Source organism: Cyrtonyx montezumae, unplaced genomic scaffold, assembly GCF_038088225.1.
Source record: "Cyrtonyx montezumae isolate F1298 unplaced genomic scaffold, pur_monq_1.0 scaffold_8, whole genome shotgun sequence".
NCBI lineage: Eukaryota > Metazoa > Chordata > Aves > Galliformes > Odontophoridae > Cyrtonyx > Cyrtonyx montezumae.
In genome coordinates this window covers 42,469,301-42,495,931 of record NW_027072089.1, presented here as the reverse complement: position 1 = coordinate 42,495,931, position 26,631 = coordinate 42,469,301, and the positions used below count along the sequence as shown (strand labels likewise).

The 26,631-nt window shown below is 39.1% G+C and overlaps 1 protein-coding gene across 4 annotated transcripts in view; it reads right to left on the bottom strand.

The window, feature by feature from the left end:
* CHST9 (carbohydrate sulfotransferase 9) overlaps positions 1-26,631 on the bottom strand; it is a 175,196-nt gene that overhangs the window by 13,506 nt on the left and 135,059 nt on the right. For all 4 annotated transcript variants that reach the window (XM_065752624.1, XM_065752625.1, XM_065752626.1 and 1 more), the window contains one exon: positions 2,684-2,721. In XM_065752624.1, coding sequence (XP_065608696.1) covers positions 2,684-2,721 — 38 coding nt within the window. The remainder of the gene's footprint in view (positions 1-2,683; positions 2,722-26,631) is intronic.

Below are 26,631 nucleotides of genomic sequence, written 5' to 3'. Positions count from 1 at the left end.
CTTCCTTGCATTTCCCTTAGTAGTAGTTAACATGCTGCAACTAATCTGGCTGTAGATAGGTGCCAGGATTTACCCTGAAGTTACAAAGGTAGTTACAAAGACTGGATGACCCTGCTCAGGGAGAGAGGTAGATGACTACTGCCATTACACAAACATGCAACATATAAATCATAAAAGGGTTCTCAAGGAAAACCAACAAATATTTCATGATGAAAGCAAACAAGAGACTGTAAAAAGTGATATCTGTGGACAGTGGGGTTTGGAAACAGATACTATCTTGGTAATATGTTTATATAATATTTCTCCAAACTTGTTTAGACTTTAGAAGGAGCTAAGAACCACAAATAAAAAGCAATGGTCTTTAAGACGTTTGAAGTCCCAAACCCTCAGATTTATCCATTCCCCGTCCCTACTGTGTTTCATTTCGTACTCAACAAGATGTTTCTTGCCACTTGCCCCTTCACACTTATGCTCCTGTTGAGTTGTAAAATCATCCATCTTTCACAGAACCTCACTGAGATTTCTGGCAGGCAGTTTAACTCAGCGCTGCTTCACTGGCATAAAAAACAACTACATGATTTTAAGCAAAGGAAAGTATCTTCTCCTGCATACAAAATATCTAGTTCAGTGCTGGGAATAAAAATAACTTTCCCAGTGGAGGTACTCCATTAGGATCAACTTTAATTTAAACCTTTTTATTGAAGAAATATTAATTCGAATCATACATGCAGCACCTCTGCAATGGCATCCTAAGTTACAAACTTGGAAATAAAACTAATTTCTAAAACATTATTCAAGTTCTTGGAAGTTCAAAGGAAGTTAGTTTGCAATCGAACATCACCAACTTCTCTGGTATCCCTTTAAAAATGAATGTCTACCATTTGTCCCCAGGTTGACTTTCTACAGCTTTATTTGGGTACAGCCTCCACATATGACAGTAATTGAATTTTGCTGAAAAATTAAATGTTCATTAGCTAAACACAGGGACAGAAGGACAGAGTGGCTCAGCAGTTTGAGGAGAAGGCAGTGGCACACAGGAAAAGATTGAGATCAGGTACACAGAGCATGGGGCCTAGTCCAGCTTTTGCAACTGCAACAAACATCCTTTTTATCACAATCCACTCTTCCTCAGCAAAGGGCAACGTCCTCTACTGAGCAGATTCTGTCACAGGGGAACAGGGAAGTGTTAGATCTCCAAACACCCACCCACCACCCTGTCAATGTAGCCTCAAGTTGTGCTTTAAAAATACTTCTGTCAATAAGGACACCCCAAAGTGTTTTAGCAAGGCATTTCAGGCTAATTTTCAAATGCTGTTTAGTTTATAAATGTTAATTAGGCTTGTTTTAGGATAGAAAGTTTCAGCCAAAGCATAGAACTTCCATTAACTTTCAGAACATTTTTACATTTATTTAGGAATAAAAGATCATTCTCTGTTTGACGGAATGCTAAGTTTTTGGCTAAATATGTTTGCTCATTCATTACTTGAGATGATGGGGAGGTTCCAACAGCTCTGATAGAAAAAAAATCTATGGTTACTATTTGATGTTGCAGGGCCAGGCTTCCCACAAGCTTCCAGATCTGCAGGTCTTTAATTGGAAAAGGAGATATGACAGCTCAAGACACCAAAAGTGAGTGACATTTGCACAGTTCTGTGCCAGGGAAGGGGAAATGCTGTCAGAGCCAGGCTGTGCACAGCCACCTTAGGTGGCCAGTCACCTAATAGTTTAGTCCTCCACCTAGATGATCAGATAATGGCCAGGTACGATGCCAGTGCCTCAACTGATGGCTTGGGAGAAAGACTTACTTAACTGAGGTCTATCACAGAAATACCAACATTTTAGCGACTGCTTTTTAAGTGACTTATAAATGAATCTCACAAACAATACAAATAGCCATTTATATAGCATTCAGATAAGAGTATTCATTACGAGGACATGGACGGGTGAAACTGTAACACACCACCTCTTTACAAGTCAAGTCCTTCCAAGAACATATTCTTTGGGAAAGCTAAGTTTTTCCTCCTATCAGAATGGTTAAGGGAAAGTTTACTTCAGTGTAGTTCCTATATCCTTTTCATGATGCCGAGATACTAAATAGTGATATATAATGATGATCTTCTAAACAGCTACTCCCAGCTGATACAGTAATAAGGACAAGATAAAAACTACCTCCCCCAGACACCTTCACAGTTTTGTGAAGCCTCAGGAAAATTCACAAGAGAAATAAAAACCTAAATGAAAACACCACTTGTATGCAACAAATTTCATACCAATAGTTTTCTGTTTTTTTTTTTCTTTGTTTCTTTAGTTTGTTCATTTTTGAAGGAATATTAGCAAAGTATTATTTGAAAAACAATAAACTAAAACTCTGTGCTACAAAATTTGATCGTAGTGGACAAATTATCTACAGGCTCTGACCTCACCATTAACACATTGACAAGTAGATGCACTAAACTGTTAAATGGTAAGTCTTAGATTTAAATAAAAACCAAACAAACAAACAAAAAAACAAACCAAACATGGCTACTCTTGTGAATGTGATAGCTCTGCAAAGCCAGGAAATTGTCTGATCCATGGTCCTTAACATAGCTATGTAGTTAATATCAGCCTGTCCTCTTTGTAATTGCTACAATTCTTCTATACAAAAAATTAAGTAACAAAAAATACAGATGTGTCAAAGTACCTGAATAGTTATCTGTTGCTGCAATTTTTCTCCAGACACTGAAAGACAAAAAAATAATTAGTTTGACATAATTTAATGAATACAATAACACACACACACAAGAAATACAATAGTCAGGAACAACAAAGGAAAAAAAATTGAATGTTATAATTAAGAAATGAAATGTAACGCCCAAACAACTTGTAACTTCTAAATGGAAATCCGCATTGAGTAAAGGGAAAACAAGCTCCTCTTGATCAAAATGTCATAAAAACGAGACTGATAGAGGTATCCAATCTTGCTAACCCAGTACCCTACGAGGAATTACAACATACAAAGTGAAGGCAATAAATTTCAAACATGTACTATGAAGTATCTTAATTAACACTGCGAGACGCACTGCTGCACGTATACGTGCCTGAGAGACTGACAGCATCCAGCTCAGGATTTGGGCACCGGAGGAGAAAAGGAGCTTCTGTTGTTAACCTGAGATAAAATTACGTGCCTGTGTCATGACTGAGGTTAAGCACCAGCTGGCTCAAGGGAGAAATTCTGTTCTGATAATATCTACAAAGTGGTGAGCTGAATTACGGTCTTGCTCCCTTTCCTGGCCTTCTGCAGCATTCTTTGGTGCACTCCTGATGACATGAGCAAACCATAGACAGAACATTGCTCTCCTACAGTCATCTGTGACCCTAGCAGCAACGACATCTCAGATCTATTCTTTCCTTTTAGATCAAAAGGGACAATGGTTTCGCTTAATTTACTGTTCCCATGCACTAGCTGTCAAAAAGGCAGCTGGTATCAATTACTCTACTACTGGAGACCATCCACATGTATTGGGTAAAGTCAGGAATTTCACACTGACCTATCCAGTTAAGTTACATGTACCCATGAGAGTTTTCAGAGTGTTTTTTTATTTCTTTTTTTTTGTGTGTTGGCTTACTTTATTTTTTATTTTTTAATTTTTTGTTTTAAGTAATAATGATAGGACACTGTTTACAATATGTTAGTAACACAATTAACTGCCAGGGGAGCCTCACACTGATGGCTGCCTCCTTCAGCACTAGAAACAGGGTTTCACCTCAACAGAATTTCTTTGTGCTGATGTGTGTGGCACAAGACAGAAGCTTTAAAGTGAAATGAAAATATTTAAAGTATTAAAACATATTCGTATCTAAAAGAAAACGTTCTTCCCTACTAGTTGCTGAGAATTCTCCTATTTTCAAGGAAAGCAATACAGATAACTCAGATAAAAATAATTACTTCAGGCTATGTTGTAAGCTTGTCATGATAATTATTTCCTGCATGCTTCTGTTCAGCTTTTGTTTGCTAAATATAAAAACAATGCATTTTTTTTCCTCGTCAAACAGAAAATACCACCCAGAAAACTACTGTTTTGGGGAGAATTCCCCAAATGTATTTCCTTGTTCACTGAGATTGTCTCTGGAAGTAACAGAATTGATTCTTGTAACTCATTTTTAACCAAACAGATTGCTGGTAATAGAAGGAGTATATGTTTTTAGCATTCTGTAATGATATACAAGTTGCTAGGAAAGCACAGTGCTTAAAATCTCTGGTTAGATCAACACTATTTTGCTCAAAGGTTTGTGGACTTTGAATACTGATGCTTTCCTGTTTCCCAGTACATTTGTTTTTAGGCTATTTTGATTCACTTTAAAGGAATTTTAATAACTTTCTATTGACAACATGGACAGCTGGTCTTGAGAATTAGTGAAAATTCACTTGCTGACTGAGGAAGGAAGTGACATCAATGAGTTTCTAAAGTCAGCCCAGAGGGAAAAGTGCGATCCGCGAACAGTAGCCTTTCATGCCATTGTATTATTGCCAGTGATGCCTCAAGATGCAAATTGCATTTTCAATCAAACTTGTGGTTTCTACCTCAAACAAATACAAAAATGAACAGAAAGACTGGGGAAGCCCTCTGTGGCCACTTCTGACATGGATAAGGAAAAAGTGAAGATGAATTTATTCAGTTCTTTATTCATTTTTAGTTCCCTTATTCACCAATTTAAATATCACAGTAACAAGGAGAAGAAAGTTGCCAACATTCCTGTATGATACAATAGCAATGATGACTTGGGATAAACAGGACAGAGATTGACTAGGCTGTTAAGGACAGCAGAGAGATCAAATTCAAGGTCACCAGCAAATTGAATATTGTGTTCCCCATTTATTCACTACATGATCCTTGTCATCATTATGGAACAACTATGTGAATTTGGCATAGTCAGCAGTTACACTTAGAGTAGGCCAAGATCTGTAGTAACAGAGATACTGCAGATCAGGGTGGAAATACATTGGCACCCTTATTTCAGGAAGCCTGCCAAGTCTTGCTGCGTAGCGTACTTCTGTTTTAAGGATAAAATCTAAAATTTATAAAAAAAGAAACAACAAAACAAAAACACTAATGTAATAAACACAATCTCTATTTTACTTAATATGACTGGTCTCTCTTCCTCACTGTAGTAGATGATCGGTAAGCTTAACAGATATTCCTTCAAAACCAACAATTATCAAATAGAAAAGCTCCTCCACAATTCAGCTTTTTTTTTTTTTTTTTAATAAGTTTTTTACAAAGCAAAAGAATGCTAGACCTATGGCTTTTAGCTGACAACTAACAGCAGGGCAGGAGGAAGGACTGCCATTGAAATAACCAGAATTTTGTCCGTCCTGCTTTTTATTTTATTTTTTCAAGTCCACAGGTTTCCTTTAGGTTTTATTTATGGCATCCTCAATTTTGACAAGGATGTTTCTTTTAACGTGCCTTGTGATCACTTGTGAGGATGGCCATTGTTCACTTGACTAATTCAACAAGTTCAATTAGGGAAGAAAGTCCAAATAGAAAAGACAGTGCAAAGGGACACTAATAGAACCAGAACCACAAGAATATGCCAGTCTCAAAGACAACACCTGCACTAGTGTCATGACATTCATATAATTCTTGAGATTTGCCAGACATTTCATTACCCACAGACTTTCAGTTGCTAAGTTCAAAATTTACAACAGCTTTTCCACAGCCACTGCAAACATCAACTAACTGGGATTTTACAGCTGTCTGGAAATATACATGAAAGTTGTCCAGCAAAAACAGTCCACATAGTCCATGGGGACACATCTTCTGCAACACGAATGGGTCATCATTCTTCCATGTTTCTCCTGAAACATGTTTTTTCTTCTGGCAACTGCTCCTAGCTCAGCTCAGTAGAGATACATGACCAGACTTGACAATGTAAGCAAACTGAACGGCCTCCATCATATACAGCTACACTCTACTGTTGCATTGAGTAAAAAGATAAGTATTCAGCAGTATAAACTGCAGTTCTTACTTGTTGAGGTTCTGCTCTCCTGCCACACTAACTGAGAAGAAACTGGTATAACTGAGACAAAATAGTTAATGAAACCCAGAAGTGGAGAAACAAATCTCCCTAAACTCATTTTTAGTGATTTTCTTTTGTCTCACTAATCACAAAAAAAGCATAAAACAGTACCTTCATATGGTTTGAGGTGTTTGAGACAAATGGCTTTCTTGGGCTAACCTCAAGCTGTATCACTTCAGGAAAAAAATACAGCAAACTTTCTTTAAAAGATTTCTATGTATTTTCAACCACTAATTAGTACACTAATTCCTGTTTCCAGGGCAAGTTGGGTTTTTCAATTTTTTTTTTGCTTACCTGTTCTTGAACAGAATACTACCTTACAGAAAGGAACAATGTATATTTTGTAATGTAAGGGAACACTGCAAGACACAGGAGCATGTCCTAACTGATGTTGTCATGAGGAACTGCGACACAGACTCCTTAGCTTTATGTGCCCAACGTACAGGGAACAATGCGTAATTATGCACACTGTGCCTTGCTTACCTCCATAGAAAGGAATGTGATATTTGTGCAGGTTTACAGATTAATCTGCTGTAATTCCTTTTAACGTTAAACTTCTTCCAGCTCAAATATGATTAACATTACCAGGTATAAAAGACTGATTGGAAATATGAGTACACTCCAACAGAACAAATAACAGCTTGCTGCTATTTCTTATGTTCAAATAGTTGGATACATTAAGGATTCTTATAGCATGTTTGTTCTCTAACTATATGATGAAAAAAATAAAGTTTAATTTCAAAAGGCAAAAGAATACTACTGCATTTAATTAGTGTAAAATCCCTGAAATACACAGATCTGCCAATTTATATGACGTGACTGCTGCTACAAGTCATAGCAACAAAGGATACAGTTTCTTTCTTTTTTTTTTTCCCTCAAAATCAAATCCTAATTTATTCTTTAAACAAGAGGGGACCCTCAACCTTGCCCTGGAACAGCTATTTTCATAATCTAGAACAGTCATATCCACTTAGCTATGTTGGAAATGGCACTAAAGGAAATCAGTTTTAAGGAGATAAATCAATATTCTAGTATGATCTTTATTTCCAGTTCATTATATAAACATTAACAGTTTTGGATTTTACTTTACTTTTATAGATCTAAATAAACACATATGCTACATATTTGGTTATGATCCTCCACACTTTCATTACTGCTTTCTTAACCTACTAGAGCAATGAAAGGAAACCAAACCACATGTTTGCAAATCTTTTGAAGGAATTTCCAATGGCACCAGAACCTGAGGAAGAAACACTGAGATTTATTTTTCAGACTTGTAATTGAGAAGTTGTGACCCAAACAGACTGCCTTCTGAACATGCCCGTAACTAAAGATTAAAAGATTTAGGACAGAAACATGCATTTCCTATAATTTAACTGTTGCCTCTCTAGCACATGCAAGCCACACATCTCCTTCAGATATGCATCACGTTTTCCTCCTAATCTGAAATTCATAAACACAAAATGGTTCACTTACAGCACTGCCTTCAAAACGTAAGTTAGCTTAGTTTTTCACCTGTGATAATCACGCAACAGACTGCAGTTACAGTAACCTAAAATGTATTAATTACATCTTCATGGTATTGCATAATCCCTTGTCAGCTGTCACAAAGCCAACTCATAAGTTGCCCTGACAGTAAGAAACATAAAAAGAAACTCAAGTTAATACTGATCGAAGCAAATGAAGGAAAGTTGGCCATCTCAAAACACGGAAATTCTCATAGCATTCCAGGCTCTCCCAGGCTCATTTTTCATGATTAGTCTTGATATGAAAACAGACCTTTAATTGACAATCTCTAATAAGGATGCAGAACTGTTCTCTTGGTGGTTGAAAGGACCTTGGGAAACTAAACATTTGCGAAAGCTCCAGTAGTCCAATGTCTCATGCTGATTAACACACACAATTCAGCTTCCACCTAACAAAGTCCTATCAAAAAGAAACCTCAAAGGAAAAGAAAAATGTTCCTGGCCTGGCTAAGAAACATAGGACTGAGGGCCTTAATTCATTAGTTCTGTTGTGTATAAAAAAAAAAAGAGAGAGAGGTGCAGTTCAAATCCATTCTTCAGACAAATTCTGCATTAGCTAATGTAATGTAGCTGTACTTACAGCAAAGAGAGAAAGATGTTAGAATGCAAGTTAATAAAAAATGCGAGTTTTATCTACCCTCTATCTCATCAACACGGTCAAAAACTTTAAAATGATACAGAATTGTCAGTATGCTCAACTAAAGGAATTAGCAGGCAGGCTTGTTTGCCAGTTTTCTTCTAGCTGGTTATACTCTGTATTTCTAAGAAATGAGGGAACAAAATGTTTGTCACCTTGTTCCTTTAAGGATGGAAGATTTGACAAGATGGAAACATGCCAGACAGCGTATTTGTTTTTAACATCAACAAAATATTGATATCATGCTTTGGATGGTTTCCAAGTCAATGCTGTGTGTATTTTCATTGCCCACTTGGCATTCATCCTGTATCCAACAATAAGAATAGCTGGTTTCAGTTTTGTTTCACAGCTTACTGTGCAACTGCTTTGAAATGTTTTCTTTTTTTTAGCCACTCATGAGTTTCTCAGATTCCTGTTCTCCTAAGGAAACAAATGGACCAAATCACAGATTCCCACTCATCTGCAATTATGTAGGCAAAAATCAGTTAATTATGGCTTAGCAGGCACATTTCCCCAGACTTTATCACAACGTGTTCCAGATCCTAAGGTAAAACTGCCTCAGTTCTCACACTGCAAGGGCCACTGGACTCACATTTTACAATGGATGGACCACCAGCCTTCACTTCCATGTAGCTAGCTACACACAGTGCTTTATTATATAGTGATTATCTAAAGCATGGATCACAATCTGTTAAAATGTCTCTGACTATGCGACACTATAGAGCTCAACTGCTGCTGCAATTACCTTCCACAAGGATTCTGGGCTTAGACACAAACGAAGCCATTTCCTCTTGTCAGCTGGTCCCTTGCAGTTTCCTATATCAAGGCTCTTTGTTTGTGTTAAATGAGGGATATGCGACTTCATTCCACTGAAGGGAAACTATCTGAGTTCACTATGAGAGGAGGAAGCTAGGAGCTGTCACAAAAGATCATGGAGAGCAATTAGTGCATTCATCTATGTACTCATGGTCCCCACACAGAAATAAGAGCCATGGACGTCTTATCTCTAATACACCCTGTTACAACCCTAGGCAGCTTAACTTACAGCAGGGCTGACATGGCAGTAGGCTGGCTTTGGCTTTGAGTCCTGCTTCATTTCTGTCCACATCAAGAACATATGGTAGTCCCCACCCAGATGAGGAATGCGACTGAAGCTGGAATGTGCAGTCAGATTAACTACTTTGTGGCAAAGCCACAAGGCCTCATGACATCCTTTGCGGCATACCATAGAGAAGGTCAGCAACTGCTTTTTCAGTAGTAGTAAAAATGAGTGAACGTCCAGCTGTGAAGCTCATGGTGCCCACCTAATCTTAATCAGAATGGCATGGAAATGGTAAATGAAGATGAGGGCACCAGTAAGAAAGAGGAACAGTACATAAGGTCCCATAGAATTATGCATGCAGAGCTTTTTTTTAAAATTTATTTGTTCATTTTTTGATTTATTTATTTTTTGATTCATCTTCTGGGACAACTGCACCATAAAAAGAGCTACAGTGCTTCCCTGATCTGAATTGGAAACAGTGGCAAGCAAGATGAGCGTGCAGCAAGCCCAAAGAGGGGTGGAAAAATCCAGTTTCTTGGCGCTAATTACAAAGTAGAATTCCACAGCAAAGACTCCATGGGAAGCCCCAGTCTACAGTTTCTGTATTTCAGAAATAAAAAAAGAGATGAATTGTCTAAACAACAAAAGGCCAGGAAGTGACCACTGGTGTTGAGAGTAAATATTGTTTCAATTTATTACTCATTCTGAGTTATGCCTGCATAAATAAACTGTACTTGTTAGAATCTGACATGTTTCTTTGTTTAAGGTCTAAATGCGACACTATAAGGCACATTCTTAGTACACTGGCCTCAAATAACTTTATTGAAATAATTCCATTTCAAAGTAAAATATTCCCTAATGAGAATCTAACACTCACAGAAAGACAGTGCTCACATTTGCAAGAAGGATTACATGCATGGGAACTAGCAATTAATTAACGAGTGATGAACAGGGAAGAAAAGGTGAAAGAGAAACCCTTTGAAATAGAACCTTAACAACTAGAGAACAAAAAAAAATTCTTGACAGGGTAATTTTAGAGTGAAAGAAAACTAGGAGGAGAAAGACAAAGCTCAAACATAACCTTTCCAAATGCATGGCTCTGCATTAAGATTGGTCAGATACAAAACCAAAACCTAAAGCAGTCAGTTGCTGGAGGGAGTACGAATTTATCTATGTTTCGTATAACTAGAGTATGACCTTTTGTGACCAACTCTAGTGCTTGAATTTAGCTATAGTTATTGAAAGTCATTTGTTAAAGGTCACCCATGACTGAGCATACAATATGTATCCAAGATGCACACACATTTAGGTTTGTGCTACTCTGAAGAAGTTGGGGAGAAAGAAGGAGTGCAGGAAGCTCAATCACTGCTGCAGATTTGTTTCTCAGATGGTTTGGGACAGCTTGAAAACACTGTTTAATCAAAGTAGTTGATTTCTCATATGTGAATTATTAGAGAACGCACAGGTTCAGTGCTTGCTACGCATGACTATGTTACAAGAAACATTACCAAATATGGTTATATTAACAAGTCAGACTACTTATTTGCTTGTTGCAATTTGAGTCGATTGCTGATGACGAACACTGTAAGATCTCTTCTTCCCAGTTTATCCACACTACAAAAAGATTAAGCTAGCTCAATTTTTATTATTAGAAATAATGATCTCAGATTAGGACAGAGGTTCAGAGACAAATGGAACACCTATTTCTGTCTTTCTGCATAGACAGCTTTAATACTTCTGGATGGGTAATGTTTCAAGGAGCTCCTGGGAGGAAGCACCCATAGCAACATGCAGACAATGCTCAACGAGAAGAGTTCTGTAGATACGTAAAGACATTTTAGCCATGCTCTCCGAACACATTCTTCAAATGTGAAAATTCAAACTATTTGAAAGATAGTGGACTAGGAAATAAAGAAAAATCCATGGGTAGAAGTTGAAGAAAATTTGTGAGACAGACCTGACAGCAATCTTATGGATCTTATGAGATGATTGCCCTAAAAATCCCAAAGGGCAGACTGCAAAGGGTATACTAGTGCTACATGAGAGCATATTTAAGATTTTGAACAAGTAGATAAAAAAAAAAAATCCTCTATGCTTCCTTTCCTTAAAGACAAACCTGCAGCTCAGGGTTGTAATTCAATCCATCACTAACTTTTGCTAACTGAGCAGCAACTGAGTGTATATAGCATGTACTGGGGCTAATTGCAACCGCCTCTGTACATGCAGGTGCAGCACCCTGATGCTCCAAGCCTGGTTTGGCGGAGCCTTTCACCTGCTTCAGAAACCCCCACTGAACTCCCTCTGTGTGCCATCCTTGCTCTGCCAATTCTGGTACTGGCAGTGCTCAGAAGCAGGAAGCGGCAGGGGTGATGAAGCAAGTTCAGCTGGAGAAGTAATTATAAGAACTGATCTCATGTATATCACTGAAAACATGGTTAATTAAACAGACTAAAATAATGGTAGTAAGGTGGTATCCACTACTCTGAAACTGTAAGTAGCTTGATGGCAAAATCCCAAATGATGCATGGTATCAATTTGTTCACTCAGGAAGAGACTAAGGAGGTGTTCTCAGGCAGAGCCCAATTTTTTCACACAGAGGGTAATTCTTTAAAACTACACCTGCAGGGTCTCCACACACAACCATTTTCTGCCCTTGGAATATACTGCTGCTTGCAAATAACAAAAAGCTAGTTCCTAGGTACAATTAGCATCAATAAAATCTGCAGGTGCAGTTTTATGGAGACCTACAAGTAGAACATGACCATACAGCACACTGCTATTTATGCAGATACTCCAAAAGTAGCACCTCCTATTTATTTCCATGGAAACTCTATGAGATACAAAAAGCACGATAATATTATTTGATAGAGGAAATTCTCATCTAAAAAACACTGTTTTTCAACATAGTGACCACAACTAGCTATGCATTTTCATCTGCAATGACCAAAAGCCTGCATGCTGCACTTGTAAAAATCCTCATGGCCATCTGGAACATGGTTTGTCTTTCGTGACTCTGCCACCACTCTTGAAACTCAACACCCATCACCTCACTGTGCTGACACCCAGAAATGTACAGCAAATGTCAATGAATGTCAATGGGTGCAATTTTTCCACATGTAGGAATTCAGTGATGTACCACTGCTTCATACACACTTGCATGTCAGATGCCATTTTGTCAGACTGCCCCTCTGCTGCCATCTGTCACACAGCAACAACATGCGACGGAATATTGGTGGGAAGGGTCAACCTCTACTGCTATACCACCAACATCCGCCTCGCATGTCATGGGCCAACATAATGAAAGAGAAGGCGTTACTTTCAGATCAGCCTCATACATAGCAGTCCTCAGAAAATGAACTATCAAGTCTTCCTATTTGTTAGTATAGGATACAGCATTCCAGGCACAACCAAGAGAGGCTGAGCTGAAATCACAACGGCCAACAGACCAATTTAAGTCTACTCAGTCCTGAGTGTGCATTAATATTGATAGTGAAAATGATACTCCAAAACTGAGGGCAACATTAATGTATCCTCTGGAAGGGTGAGAAAGGAATTGTGAGTTTTTTATACTGTGTAACTACATTAAAACATACTTTTATGAATAAAAATCTTCCCATGTCTATTCTCCCCATAGCACTTTATTCTTCTTCAGGCTTTATAAAATAATCCTTTGTACCTGACACGAATCAACATGTGAATTACTGACCATGTTAGTTTCAGCAAATACTGTCACATATTTATAATATGATGCTATTATTCACATGTAAATTATGAATTTCTACTGAACTGAGCTCTCATAATGAGACATTTCTCTTTCCTTCTGGCTTTAGAATACAGTCAATATTGCATCTGATTATTAACGAAACCTAGTATATTATTGGCTTATTGCTAACTGCAGGGGCAAGGTCTTCACATGTTTCTGTTTAGCTTATTATAACTATGGGTCTATATCTACTCAAGATACTCTATGATTCTACAATACTTAAACAAAGAATGTAAAAATAAACATAGTAAATGTGCAAAAAATATCTTCATATTAGAAATTATACTGGACTAAAGCCACTCCAATTGCAATTACTTAAATAATTAGTGAAGTGTAAAATACTCAATTTGATAGGACTGAATTTCCTGCCTTCTGAGGAAGGAAATCTAAAAATCTAAAGAAGAAAATGCGATAATTGAGCATCCACACACACCCCCACACACAACTTTTAGGTATTGTGAACGCATTAACCTTTTGCAATAATTAAAGTGATTTGTGTACTTTGGATTGTTTACAATACTAAGACTAGGTTCAAGTATTGCAAGCATAATGAGGAACTTATCTTCCGAAAAATTAATTTTACATCCTTATGTTGCTGGCAGGGAGCGAAATCAGTGAACAGCATTTTTAAATAGATGGTTAATTAGATGTATAGCTGGAGACTCTGGAATAGCAGAGATGCAAACAACTCACAGTTTCAGATTCCTTCTGTGCGTATAAACAAAGCAGCAGTGTTGTTATTCCTAGTAGTATTTATCATCTCCTTGAATTACACATAACTAGCTACAAAAACCACTGGGGGTAAAAAAGAAAAAAGAACTAAAAAAAAAGAAAAAGAAGGAAATACCTATGGTTCCTACTGCATGGCATGAAAGTTAAGTTAAATACAGTAAAAATGAAAAATCACTGGAATATTGGAAGCAAGGCTTACTGATCACAGGAAAATGCCACTTGGACACCAAGAGTTCGGAAGTAATCCTGCAAATTTTATTCTCATTTCTGAGTACAGATCAATTCCATTAACACACTGTAGCTTCCTATTTCTTTGCTGGAAAATCAGATAGCATCACACCACTACCTCCTCACATTCAACATTCAAATGATGTTAAAATTACCACTTGAGACAAGCTACAGACCCACATCTTTGCTCAGGGCTTGGTTCCATGACTAGAGTAAGCTGCTCAAAGTCTGGCAAGAATGGAGAGTGCTGTATTCCACAGCTGCATTGTGTGCTTCTGTGTGGTGTGCTTCTCCTCCTCCACTAGTGCTGACAGTACTAGTGCTGCACATCATGTGCTAAAGACATCACCGACCCAGTTCAGCTAAAAACCCTCATCTTGCTTAATTGGTTGATTTTCAATCATATCAGCTCAGATCAGCCCCATCAGCTGTATGGATGGAAATGCGTGGCTAGGGATAACAGAGGGGGGGCAAGGAGAAGTCCCCTCCTGAGGAAGCTCACACATGGATCAGCATAAATCCACTGTAAATCCACATTCTCAGAGCCCTCATCTGTTCAGCTGCTACTGAATCATCCGGAATACTGATATTTGTCACAAATGACTGAACAGTTCAGATGAGCAACAATAACAAGTCTCTTGACTGCCTGCTATTTTCCTTCAGGCACTGCATTGTATGGGACTCCATCTCTTTTTTCTTCTACTCAGACACACTGCCTATTTGGATTTCCAAAAGGTATTTGATAATCTCTCACATAAGATTTCTTACGGAAACCTAACAGGCACAGAATTAGAGAGAACATCTTTCTGTGGATTTAGAAAAGATAGGAAATAGAGCATGGACATTAATAATCATCTAACTGAAAAAGAAAGTCACCGACAGAGTCCTACAGGCAGCTAAGATAGGACTGAAACTGTTCAGTAAGTTCTTAAAATCACAAGTAAAAGGGAGATGACAACATTTGCTGATGGTATTATTTCCACTCCCAAGCGAGGGGTAGAAACAATGGAGGTGAAAGAACTACGGACAAACATAGGCAGGTAGTCCAGTGTCACGTGAAGTGAAATTTCTGCAAAGCGATGCCAAGTAGGGAAAAACATCTTAAAACTCAAAAGTAGTGGGTGCTGAACTCAGCGTGGAACTCTGCCACTCAGGACCAAGTTATTGGGGTGGTGAGACTTCTATATAAACGTCAGACCCATGCTCAAAAGTTAAAGAGCAAGATTATACATCCATTAAGGTTGGAAAACACCACTAAGATTACCTAGTCCAACCATCAGCCAATCCCCACCATGCCAACTAACCGTATCCCTCAGTGCCACATCCCTATGGTTTTTGAACACCTCCAGGGACAGCAACTCTACCATCTCCCTGGGCAGCCTGTGCCACTGCCTCACTATTCTTTCTGAGAAGAAATATTTCCTAATATCCAGCCTGAACCTCTCCTGGCACAACTTGAGGCCATTATCTCTTGTCCTATCACTCTTACCTGGAAGAAGAGGCCAACCCCCACCTTGCCACAACCTCCTTTCAGGGAGTTGCAGAGTGCACTTATGGTCTCTCCTGAGCCACCTCTTCTCTAGACAGAATAATTCCAGTTCCCAAATTGAAGATTATAGGAAAAACAAGAAGAAACGGTTGCCTTACAGTGTATATACACACCTGCAGCTTAAATAATTTATGCAGTTCCGATCCTTCCACTCATGTGAAGAAGGATGTGACAGAAATGGAGAAGAAAAAAAGAAGGTGGCGGATTAAAAGGACAGGCTGGCTTACAAGGAGCAATACTACAAAACCTGGAGAAGCAGCGATCCAGAGGAGATAGGATAGAGATCTATAAAATTGTAAGTGACATGGAAGGGGTGAATCAGAGCTGACTGCTTGATGCCTCTTCTAACGCATGGCTGGAGGCAACAGATGCAGAAGGCAGATGGCAGGTTCAGAACAAACATGAGGAAGCAGCTCTCCACCCAACTAGGAAAGGAAACTTGGGAACTCTTCACCAGGGGATGTTGTAGCTGCTGAAACTTTACATGGATTCAGGGGATGACAGAACAAGCTGAGAGATGAGAAACCCTTTGAGGGTTCATAAGCAAACAGAAACCACCTCTGGCACAGGAAGTCCCTGAAACACAAACTGCTAAGTATGGGAAGGCAGTGTGGAGAGATTTCAATCTGCTGCTAGAAAATTGAACAAGGCGGAGCTCTAGTACTGCTGTATTTATGAGCCACAACAGAAGAAAAAATAAACAAACCTGTAAAGACTCCAGTTTCAAATACTTCAGCCTGCAGATCCTCCAATAGGTAGAGTCTACTATATGCCCAGGTGGTGTCAGCCAGGCAATGGGAGAGGGAAGTTATTATTTTTGTTCCTTATCTCACATATCTCAAAGTAGGGGCACACTAGACAACCACTGAAATCATCACTGTGCTGTTTTCCACCACTTAGATCCTCTGCACTTGTACAAGTTGCCTTCTGGACACCAAAACTCTGGAAGTGCTAATGGAGAAGCCTGGTAACAGCAAAGTTCCAAAAACAAGTTTCCAACAAAGAAGAAGACAGACTATTAAAAGCATTATGATCTATGTGTAAAGCTTAGTGATTCAGTGATTTTTTAAACTACACAGAATGTTACTAAGAGCAGGAGGCTGAACTACAGTACCTTTAGCCACATGCATACATCAGACTATCCTAAGTCACATTTTAGAGATATAGAGTGTTTAGGAAGTATTACAGGAATATATATATTTACCACTTGTCAATTTGCTGTTTTCTGGTTTTGCTACCCTGGAACTGAACAAAAATAAATACAGAAAAACGAGGCTTTTTGAGAACTGAGAGGTGTTGGCTTTTTTGTTCATCAGACATCCATTTAAAGATTGCAAATTGCTCATCAGGCAGTATAACAAACTCTTAAACACTCCCTCTAATTATACAGCATTGATTAAATACAAATATATCTTAATTAAGCTTTTCTACAGTACTGCTCCTATGATTTTCCTCCTAGAAGAGAAATCGAGTGTTTTTTTTTTCCTGTAGAGTTTCATTTTCATAATGCCTCTCTCTTCATTTATTTTCAAAATTAAGAAACAAAATCCACACAAAACACTAAATATCTCAGCTGTCTTAACACAAAGTCAGCAATGTCAGATCTAAACTTCACCTGCATGGAAAACTCCCAGATCAATGCCTGTATTATTCACATGCTGATTCTTAAGGAAGTCTATTTTTAGCAGTTTAAGATGTTACAACTTCAATTGCTGAGTTGTGTTAATTAATTAAATGTTACCAGACTATCCTGATGTAAAGCACGGGTTACTTGCTATTGCAGCTGAAGACCAGTCACAGGATTTGCTTAGTACCAGCACAATGGAGCAGTATCTCGAATGTTAGCACCTAGTGCCCTCTACCTGCATCACTTAAAATGCATGAGAAGTCAATATACAGAAAACTTCACTTTGTAATTGTTAAAAAAATCTTTCAGCCTTAGAATTAAGCTGACCATAGTCCATTTTTTCAATTACCAGAGTCAGAAATGCTATTCCCTTTTAGACTGCAAGCTACACAAGAGAATGCCATTTCAAATAGTGTCGATATTTTTTTCTTGAATACTTTTATCTTGTTTTAGTAAAACCCAATTTTAAGCTTTCCCTAACAACATTCAATCATTGTGACTGTGAATTCAGATGCCCACCTTATCTTTCCAGGAAATGTAGCAGAAGCCATGCTGCAGTGAAGTTCATCATGACAGGCAGAGAAAAAAAAATTTTCAGCTCATAAATCCTGGTCCTGTAATCTAATCTCTGTGCTGAAACACTTATATGGTCATCTGAGCACCTGGCATATACTACAGACAGGCAGATCCCAATTCCTGCACAGATAAGTCGGCACCATAAAAGACAAAGTTTCAATGAGCAGACATCCAGCACCGTGAATGGATACTTGGAGAAAATTTGTCTGGGTAGCCTTGACCTATCATTCAGCTAAAGCAATGTTACCATAATCCACGGTTACCATGGCTGTCTTGACTTTTTAATTCTAAACGGTACTCAAGATAATTGTTTTAAATTCCTCAACTACAGATTCTATGGAAAACTTATTCTCCTGATTTTTTTTTTCAACATGTGCTGACCATTGAATTTTAATCCTGCTTCCCTATGAGATATGAAATGTGAGTGTGTTCATTTGTGAAGCGACAAAAATCACACAGAAAGGCCTGACCTCAAGTCCATGTGTGCAAAAAGCAATGCACTAGATGTCCCTTAACTGTAAACCTAAATCAGGATTCGTGTCCTTTAATCATAAGAAATGGTTCTAAATTAGATTGTCATCATTTCCTCGTTGGAATTTTAATATCCCACCTATAGGTCTTCCAAAATGTACCACAAGAGCATTTCCTCAAAGATGGGAGATACAGGGAAATACATGCCCACATTGATATTTAGCAAACTGTTTTTGAAACTTCTGAAACCATCTACATTTCCATTTTGTATTGAAAGCATGTTTCCAAAGACTTAATTTGAGGCAGTTCAGTTTAAAATAAACAGAATGAATAAATAAGTCATGCTTCCAGCATGTTAAGTCCTTGTCATTTCTTCCTCCCCTTCCAGAGCTCTGTCACCAGCAGTCTGGCATTACTGTCCCTACCTGATCCCAGTCCCAGTCAGGTTCCCGTCTGTAATATGCACCTCTTGCTCCATCCTCTCATACAGCAGATTCATTAGACAACAAACTTACTAGATTGCCATCAGCAGCTAAAGCAAAAACAAGTAACACTGACTGAGGCCTTCTATGGCCAGCTCTGGTCAGAAGTTGAGGACAACGTTGACAAACAAGCACTACAGCAATAGGACTGCATGCCATGCCTGCTGAGAGCACATGTAAACCAATCCTCACATTCTGCACACTTCAGCATTGCACTTGCCGGGCCAAAGTGAGCCCTGAGCTCTTGATTCTCTGTGATTGGCAGTGACAGCCAGAAAAGTACAGCAAAGCCCATCAGCTTGGAACACTCCTTGGAGCACCTTCCAGTTCCCTGTGACTGTTTATCAGAGGGGAATGGAGAAAAGCAGTCCCATGCCAAACTCTCATAGGTACACAACTGGTAGGTAAAATCAAGTTATTTCTTGACACAAACCCAGCTTTGCTGGCGTACAGGGAGCTGTCAAAGTGTCCGTGTGTGGCTGGGCTGCCAGTGTGTACTGAGCATCCCATCAGAAGCCGTGCGGGTAGGGTGAACCAGGGCAGCACATACCATGAAGCACCAAGTATTGAAAACCCCTATGCACTCCAGCTGGCATCCCAGGTGCATCTTGATGGGTATGTGTAAATAAGAACTCTGGCTTTCTTTGTTTTCAACAGGAGGTTTGGCATTTCAAAGCAGAAAGGTTTCACTGCTTGCAAGAAATGTAACTGCATTTGTGATTATTTTCTCCCCTGCTGCTAAATATGATCATTTGCTCCACTTCAGTTTTTAATAATTAAATTAATACTAATTGAACAGCTTTTAAGTGTATATTTAGCCTGTGCACATTGCATATGTGCTAGATCCTGCATACTGCAGCCTCTCCTTAGCCTTGCCCTTTATCCCCCAATCCAGAGGAAATGTTTAACCACAGATCCCTGTCCTGAAACTCAGCCGTGTTGGCAGCAGCAGGTTATTTATATGTTCACACTTCTGAATCAATACAAAAGTCCACAGGTATTTTTAAAAGATACTTTGAAGAAAGAAACTTCGACAAAACTGAAATCCCACAGCTAATTTTGTGACTAACTGCCCCCTAGTGACAAAGTCCAATCTGAAGTAATTCAGCCACTTCCAAGCGTTAGAGTCCTGAAAATCAGTATTTCAAACATTTTTTTTTTTATTTTAAACAAGAAAATGAAGAAAAACAGGCCTGTCTCAAAAATAAATAAAAATGTCTTAGTCTGAAAACAGATTTATTTATTCAAACCTTTTCTCCAAATGCTTCAATCAGACTTTTCCTGCGCAGGCAGCGTCAGTGTCAATGTAAATATTCCCACAACTCAAAATTGTAAGTGGTGAGTTTGTTTTCAATATCCAATGAACTGATATGCTTCTGTTGCTCCTAACTGCCGTCCCACTGAGTGGTGAGGCTGCAAAAGCAAAATGAAAAATGACCTCAGGGCCATCCCTACAAGCCTTGGCCTTGGAGGTGCAGCTCTGCCCAGAACAGCTGCCCACAGGGCATGCACGCCAAGGGCTTTGTTCTGTACTGCTGCTCATGAAGGTGGAAGCACAGGAGGCACGCAAAGTGGGTCTAAAGGAGGGCCATAAAGATCATCAAGGGGCTGGAGCACCTCTCCTATGAAAACAGGCTGAGGGAGCTGGGCTTGTTCAGCGTGGAGAATAGAAGGCTCTAGGGATACCTCACTGTGGCATTGCAGTTCTTGAAGGGAACTTAGGAGGGAGACTGACATTCTACATGGTCTGATAACAGCAGGACAAGGGTGAACGACTCTAATCTAAAATAAGGGAAATTTAATTTAGTTATTAGGTGGAAACTTTTCACTCAGAGGTGGTGAGGCATTGGCACAGCTGCCCAGAGAAGCTGTGGTGCCCCATCCCTGGAAGCACTCAAGGCCAGGTTGGATGGGGCCCTGGGCAGCTGAGCTGCTGGGGGGCAGCCCTGCCCACGGCACGGGGTGGGACAGGGTGGGCTTTAGGGTCCCTTCCAACCCAAGCCGTTCTGTGATTCTATGAACTGCCTTAAGTTATACTGTTTTCTGGTACACTTTCTTCTTATTATTTTTTAAGAGGATGTAACTTCTGTGAAATGTTTTTTTCCCTTTGCACTTAAAAAGCATGGAATTCATTTTTCTCTTGTTCTAATGAAGTAATAACCTTACCACATTAATTTGGTTTGCTGCCTTCACTGTCTTTGCAGTACTGTAATCAGTTATGTTAGCAAGAAAAGCAGTTCTCCTGGGGACTCACAAGTTACTGTAACATCGGGGTTTTAGTAAAGAACAAAAAAACCCACAAATCCTATACTGTTCTCAAACATTAAATTGTAGTCTTAAAATACAGCTTTTCAGTAAGCAATTTCTTACAGAATACAGCTCATAAAACATACATGGAAAAAAAAAGACACATGGCAAAAGAGACAAATTGTTCAAATGTAGACAACATAAAAATACAATGACGTAAGTTCAAAACTCCGAAGGAAATCGTGCCTAATTAAAAACAACAGAAACTAGCACAAGGATGCCTTAAAATAGAGTGTGACCTCTTAGACTACCATCAAATAGAGTACACTTTTATTGTTAGTACCTGTTGCAAATTTTAGCATAGTACTTTACTGTTTGTTCAGATTCAACACTGTCTTATATGGATAGTATAGACTGTAATATCATGGGCTGTAAATGCAGACTAGCTGCCCATCCAGAGAAAGGAATAAATCGTCCTTCAGTATTCTCAATCATGACAGAAAATCCCATGCTTTCTTAAGGCTAATAAAAGCAGACAAGAAACATGCTACTCTTACACTTTTATGAGACAAAGCTCTCCAATTCAGTGGCTGTGAAAATTTCTTCTGAATATATTAAAATGATCTTAGGGCTCTACAGAAACCCTGCTCATAAAACAAAACACACACACACAAAATAGGCTGGGATAGTTAAAATTAATACATCATAAATAAAACATGCCTTTCAGTATATATTAAGTGACAGGTCTCAGAAGCTCCACTGCCATGCACGTGCTCACAGAGCAGTGAGAACACCCGCAATTCATTAAATCTACTCAAGTGTGCAGGTTCTTCCTGGTGTTATCCATAATTGAAACATTTCAATTTTAGTTAGAAATAAACTAATTTAAAAGTAAAACAAGGAAATTAGTCCTGTGTTTCTGGATTACAATCCCACAGTGCCTCCTACTAGCCATATTTAGCCTAGAAGGGTTTCATTAAAAAAAAAACCAAAAACAACTGTGTATTTTTTTTCTTTTTGGAGGGGGAAGAGGGGAGTTGGGTTTTTGAGTGGGCAGATACCTTTGCCAACAGGTTTTCAAATAATTTCTTTTTCCACAAAAAACAAACAAATAAAAATGTCACAACCTGCAGTTTAACCATATGCCTTGAAAATGTATTTCCTGCCATTAAAACAGGCATAAGGAACAGCCTTCCTCCCCTAACAGGTCCTCAGAGAGAAATGCACTGCTTATAGCAAGAAGCACAGTAAGCACAGCATAGCATGCATGGCATACTTTGCAAAGGTGACAGGATGGGGGTGACAGTCTGTCCTGCGCTGTCCTACTGTGCTTCCCCTTCATGCTGGGCAAAAAGAACTATTGTTATCCAAAAAACCTTCATCACATGCTCTGTCCCTCTATAGGTCCCTGCCAAGCACTTCCACAGCCTTGAAACAGTTCAGGTACCTCTCAGTGTTGGGACAGTCTATACAAAAGGTAAAAGACCACTCCGAATGACATGGATTATTTCATTATATCATACACAAAAAGGTTGAGACTTAGATCTCTCATCATGGGCTTGATGTTCACAAGTCAGAGGTATAATCACAAGTTCTGACCCCGAGTCCCCCTGTTATCCTACTCTTAATGTGAACTGGTTTTGTTCACAGAAATGAGAGTGGGGAAAATGTGGCTCCCTACTCCTGGCCTGCTTTAATGACTGACTGAGGTTTCACTCCCGACACAAATTCCACATTTGAAAATACAAATCACAGCAAAACACACAAAATCCTGCATGCACATCTTTTGAGACTAGGCTATGCTCTAGGAGTCATGAGTCCCAATCCACTAAATGGGCTGTACTGCTGACCAGGGCATACATGAATCACAGCGTCATTAAGGTTGGAAAAGACCCCTAAGTTCATCTAATCCAACCATAAGCCTGCCACCGTGCCTGCTGATCATGTCCCTCAGTGCCACATCCACACAGTTCTTGAACACCTCCAAGGACGGTGACTGCACCACCTCCCTGGACACTGTGCCACTGCCTCACCACTCTTTCTGAGGAGAAATTTCTCCTCATATCCAATCTAAACCTCTCTTGGCACAGCCATCACCTCTCATCCTCCATGTGCTTTGCACACAGAGCTACTCCTCATTTTTGACCTCTAAAAAAAAAAAAAAAAAAAAGCAAGACTAGTCCTTCATTTTTTTTTTGTTAATTTTGAAATCTTCTTACAGCATTACCAAAATAAAATGATTTGAGAACTCGAAGATGGGACCACATGCTCTTCTTTAATTTCACTGTTGTTCCTTGGCCATCTGCTTTTGGATGGCTGCTGGAGACCAGAGAACTGTCCTCAGCACATTTTCTGTCTGACCACATGCCGCTTGTTATTGTTGGGCAAATGAGCAACCAAATTATGTCCTGCTTATATAAAATCGTGTGCAAGCTATTCCAGCATAACACCAGATGAAGCAGTAGAACATTATCCTGGGTGGCATGTGATGAATTCCTGGAACATGATTCTGCTATATTTCTGTTACATTCTTTCAATGCATTAAAAAAAAAAAGAAAAAGAAGAAAAAAAGAAAAAGAAAACAACCTACAGACAAACAAACAAACATTAAGCTCCTTCTGAAGATTCCAGTTTCTGTAAAAACCTAGTCTAACTTATATACAGTTGTTTCTCCATATATTACTACATAGTAACATTTTCATAGTTTGCACAATCACAGAATCACAGAACTGTAGGGGTTGGAATGGACCTCCAGAGTTCATCTAGTCCAACCCCCCTGCCAAAGCAGCTCACTAGCCCAGGTTGCACAGGTAGGAGTCCAGGCGGGTCTTGAATGACTCCAGAGAAGGAGACTCCAACAATGAGGCACAAGAGCGGCACAGACTTTTATCTTGACAAAGAAATGAGTTTATCTTAAAAGAGTGGGGTTGTAGTTGATCTGTATTAGTCAGATGGGGGCAGAAAAATACTGGTACCTTGTTAAAAGTTCCATCTCCTAAGCCTTGGAAAACACATTATTACCATTATTGTCCCTAAGGCAGCAACACTGGGAACACAAGACTTTTGAGACTTATCATTCAGGAGAATATGTTTTTTTTTTTTCTGAAAAATAAGCCAGTTAAAATAGTTCCCATGTCACTGTTTAAATAGTTCCAGCTACAAGAAAAATATGCTGAGAAATTTATACATACCCAAGGTGCATGCGGGCATAAATAAAAACAGGTGAAAGTCATTCTGATAATTTTATATTCACGTGGTATAAGAAATGAGACAAAAACTTTCAAATTTTGCTCTTTGTCTCCTTAAAATCACCTACTGAAATACCTACCAGTTTACCGCCGGTAAGCCAGTAATTATTTAAGTGCCGTTACTACAACACACCAGCAAGGGGAGTAGTAACACTTTGAGAATTTCCTTCGTCGGCAGCAGCAAACTATTCATAAATGCAATAATGTATAGAAAATTGACGCTGATCAGGATAGGCAGTGGAAAGAACATTCGTTCTACTAAAAGACAGAATTTTAACAAATCGGAATCTTTAAAGGCTATTCATTTTTGAAAATGCAGAAGCACACACACACAGCTGTAGATCAGCCCTATGTAACATCCAACAACAACAAAAAAAAACCCAGTCTCAAATTTCAGAGGTTATTTCTAATATATATACATATGTATTTATTTTTAAATAGCAACGACTGTTTAGGAAGGACTGATATTTCCATGGGAAGGCAAGACACTTCACTAAGAAAGCTCGCATGGAATCACTGGGGCTGGTAGGTAGGAGGGCTGAGTTCACAAAGATGAACTACAGCCAGTGCTAAGGACAGCAGAAGATGTGAGTTTCTAAAACCAAGCTTTCACTTCTAGATGTCATAGTTCAGGGCAGATAACTGGCCTGGCACTGCTGCAGCACAGTATGCTTTCTAAGTCCAGGCAGGCCAGTATTATAAATTCTCCCTCCTGCTATCACAGACCTTCCACAGCATCTCAGAGTTTCCCATAGCAGAAAAATGAGCACTGACACTATATCATACTACAGTAAGATACTGATACTGCTGAGCAGCAGCACTGGCCAACTGCAAAGCAGAAGAGCCCATGTCCAAAGGGCGCATTTGCTGTGTCAGGTTGCAGTGTTGAGGTGAAAAGCTCCTGGCTGCGTTGGTTCCCTGGTTCATCGCTGCAGCCAAGGTTTTCCCATTCACAGAACCATACAATCGTTAAGGTTGGATGAGACCACTGAGATAATCTAGTCCATCAGTCAGCCCATCCCCACAGTGCTCACTAACCATGTTCCTCAGTGCCACATCCACGTAATTCTTGAACACCTCCAAGGCTGGTGACTCAGGGCACCTCCCTGGGCAGCCTATTCCAATTCCTCACCACTCTTTGTGAGAAATTTTTTTCCCTAAAATCTAACCGGAACATCCCGTGGTTCAACTTGAGGCCATTACCTCCCATCCTCACACCTTTCCTATTACACTATAGTTGTTAGAAAGAATCCCTCTTCCTCTAAAATGCTGTAACTTTTCAAAACCTGCTACCCAAGTATGTAGCCCAAGTATTTAATCAACTTGTAAATACCAAAGTACAAAGATGTCCTAGGCACTAATCATGAAATTACTATGCATGACAAAACTCAGAATAGTGTTTTGCTGTAATTGTGCATAATTTAACTCAAAAAAGCAAGAGAAGTTATATTTATAGAAAGAGGTCAAATTGATGAGGGGAAGAACACTGTCATTTTTATTAGACTGATACAGAAAATCTTCATCCAGTGCAAGAGTTTTAGGATGTCACTTCTCCATTGAGTTGCTAGAGGCAGCCCATCAAAAAGGGGACATCTGATGCATGATCCAGTATTATATATTATATATAATATTGGCTATGTGAATATGGATATATTGAATATGTGAATATGTGAATATATATATTATATATATCCAGAGCCATATTCAAATATATTCAGCTTTGTTACTTTAAAATGCATCTACAAATTCTCGTGTGTTTTTAGCCATTGGAGACACAGTGTTTTATAACTCCACAGTACAACTACCAGAAAAAAGCAATACAAAGTTTACCTTCCTTCTGATAAGAAGGAATGAAACTATTACATCAAAACCAATACCACTCAAAAAAAAAAAAAAAAAAAGAAATTGCAACAGAACAAAAAAGCAGATCATCTCAGCAATTTCCTAACAGTTTTAAGAACTCTGAATGCTGATGGGGTCAGCTCCAGCACTGGCTCGAACAGTTTCTTGGTTTTGCTAAGGGAAAAAAAAACCCTGTGGGATACAGGGTGGCATCCATCCTTAACACCCCACAGCTGAGACTGGAGAAGCTGTGTGACCTGCCAGAACATCCCAACAGATTAGGCTACCCAGACACAGAGCCCGTTATGGTTGAAGGGCTGTGCAGCTAAACAACACCATGTTTGAACTGACAAGATCATATGAGGAGAAGTGTGGGTAAAAAGAGTTTGAAGGTCTGTGCCGCACCATCAGGTTAGCTCTGTTAACAGGGCAGCAGCCACAAAAGAGTTGTGGGCCTTCTCCAGCAACACTCAAATGCAGATTTCACCCAGTTCATTACTGCCAACTCAAAACACATATACATCTAATCCTTTATCTGGAAGAAAGACAAGAGATGAAAAAAAAAGAGCCATCAATCATCTGCAGAACTTGCGTGACA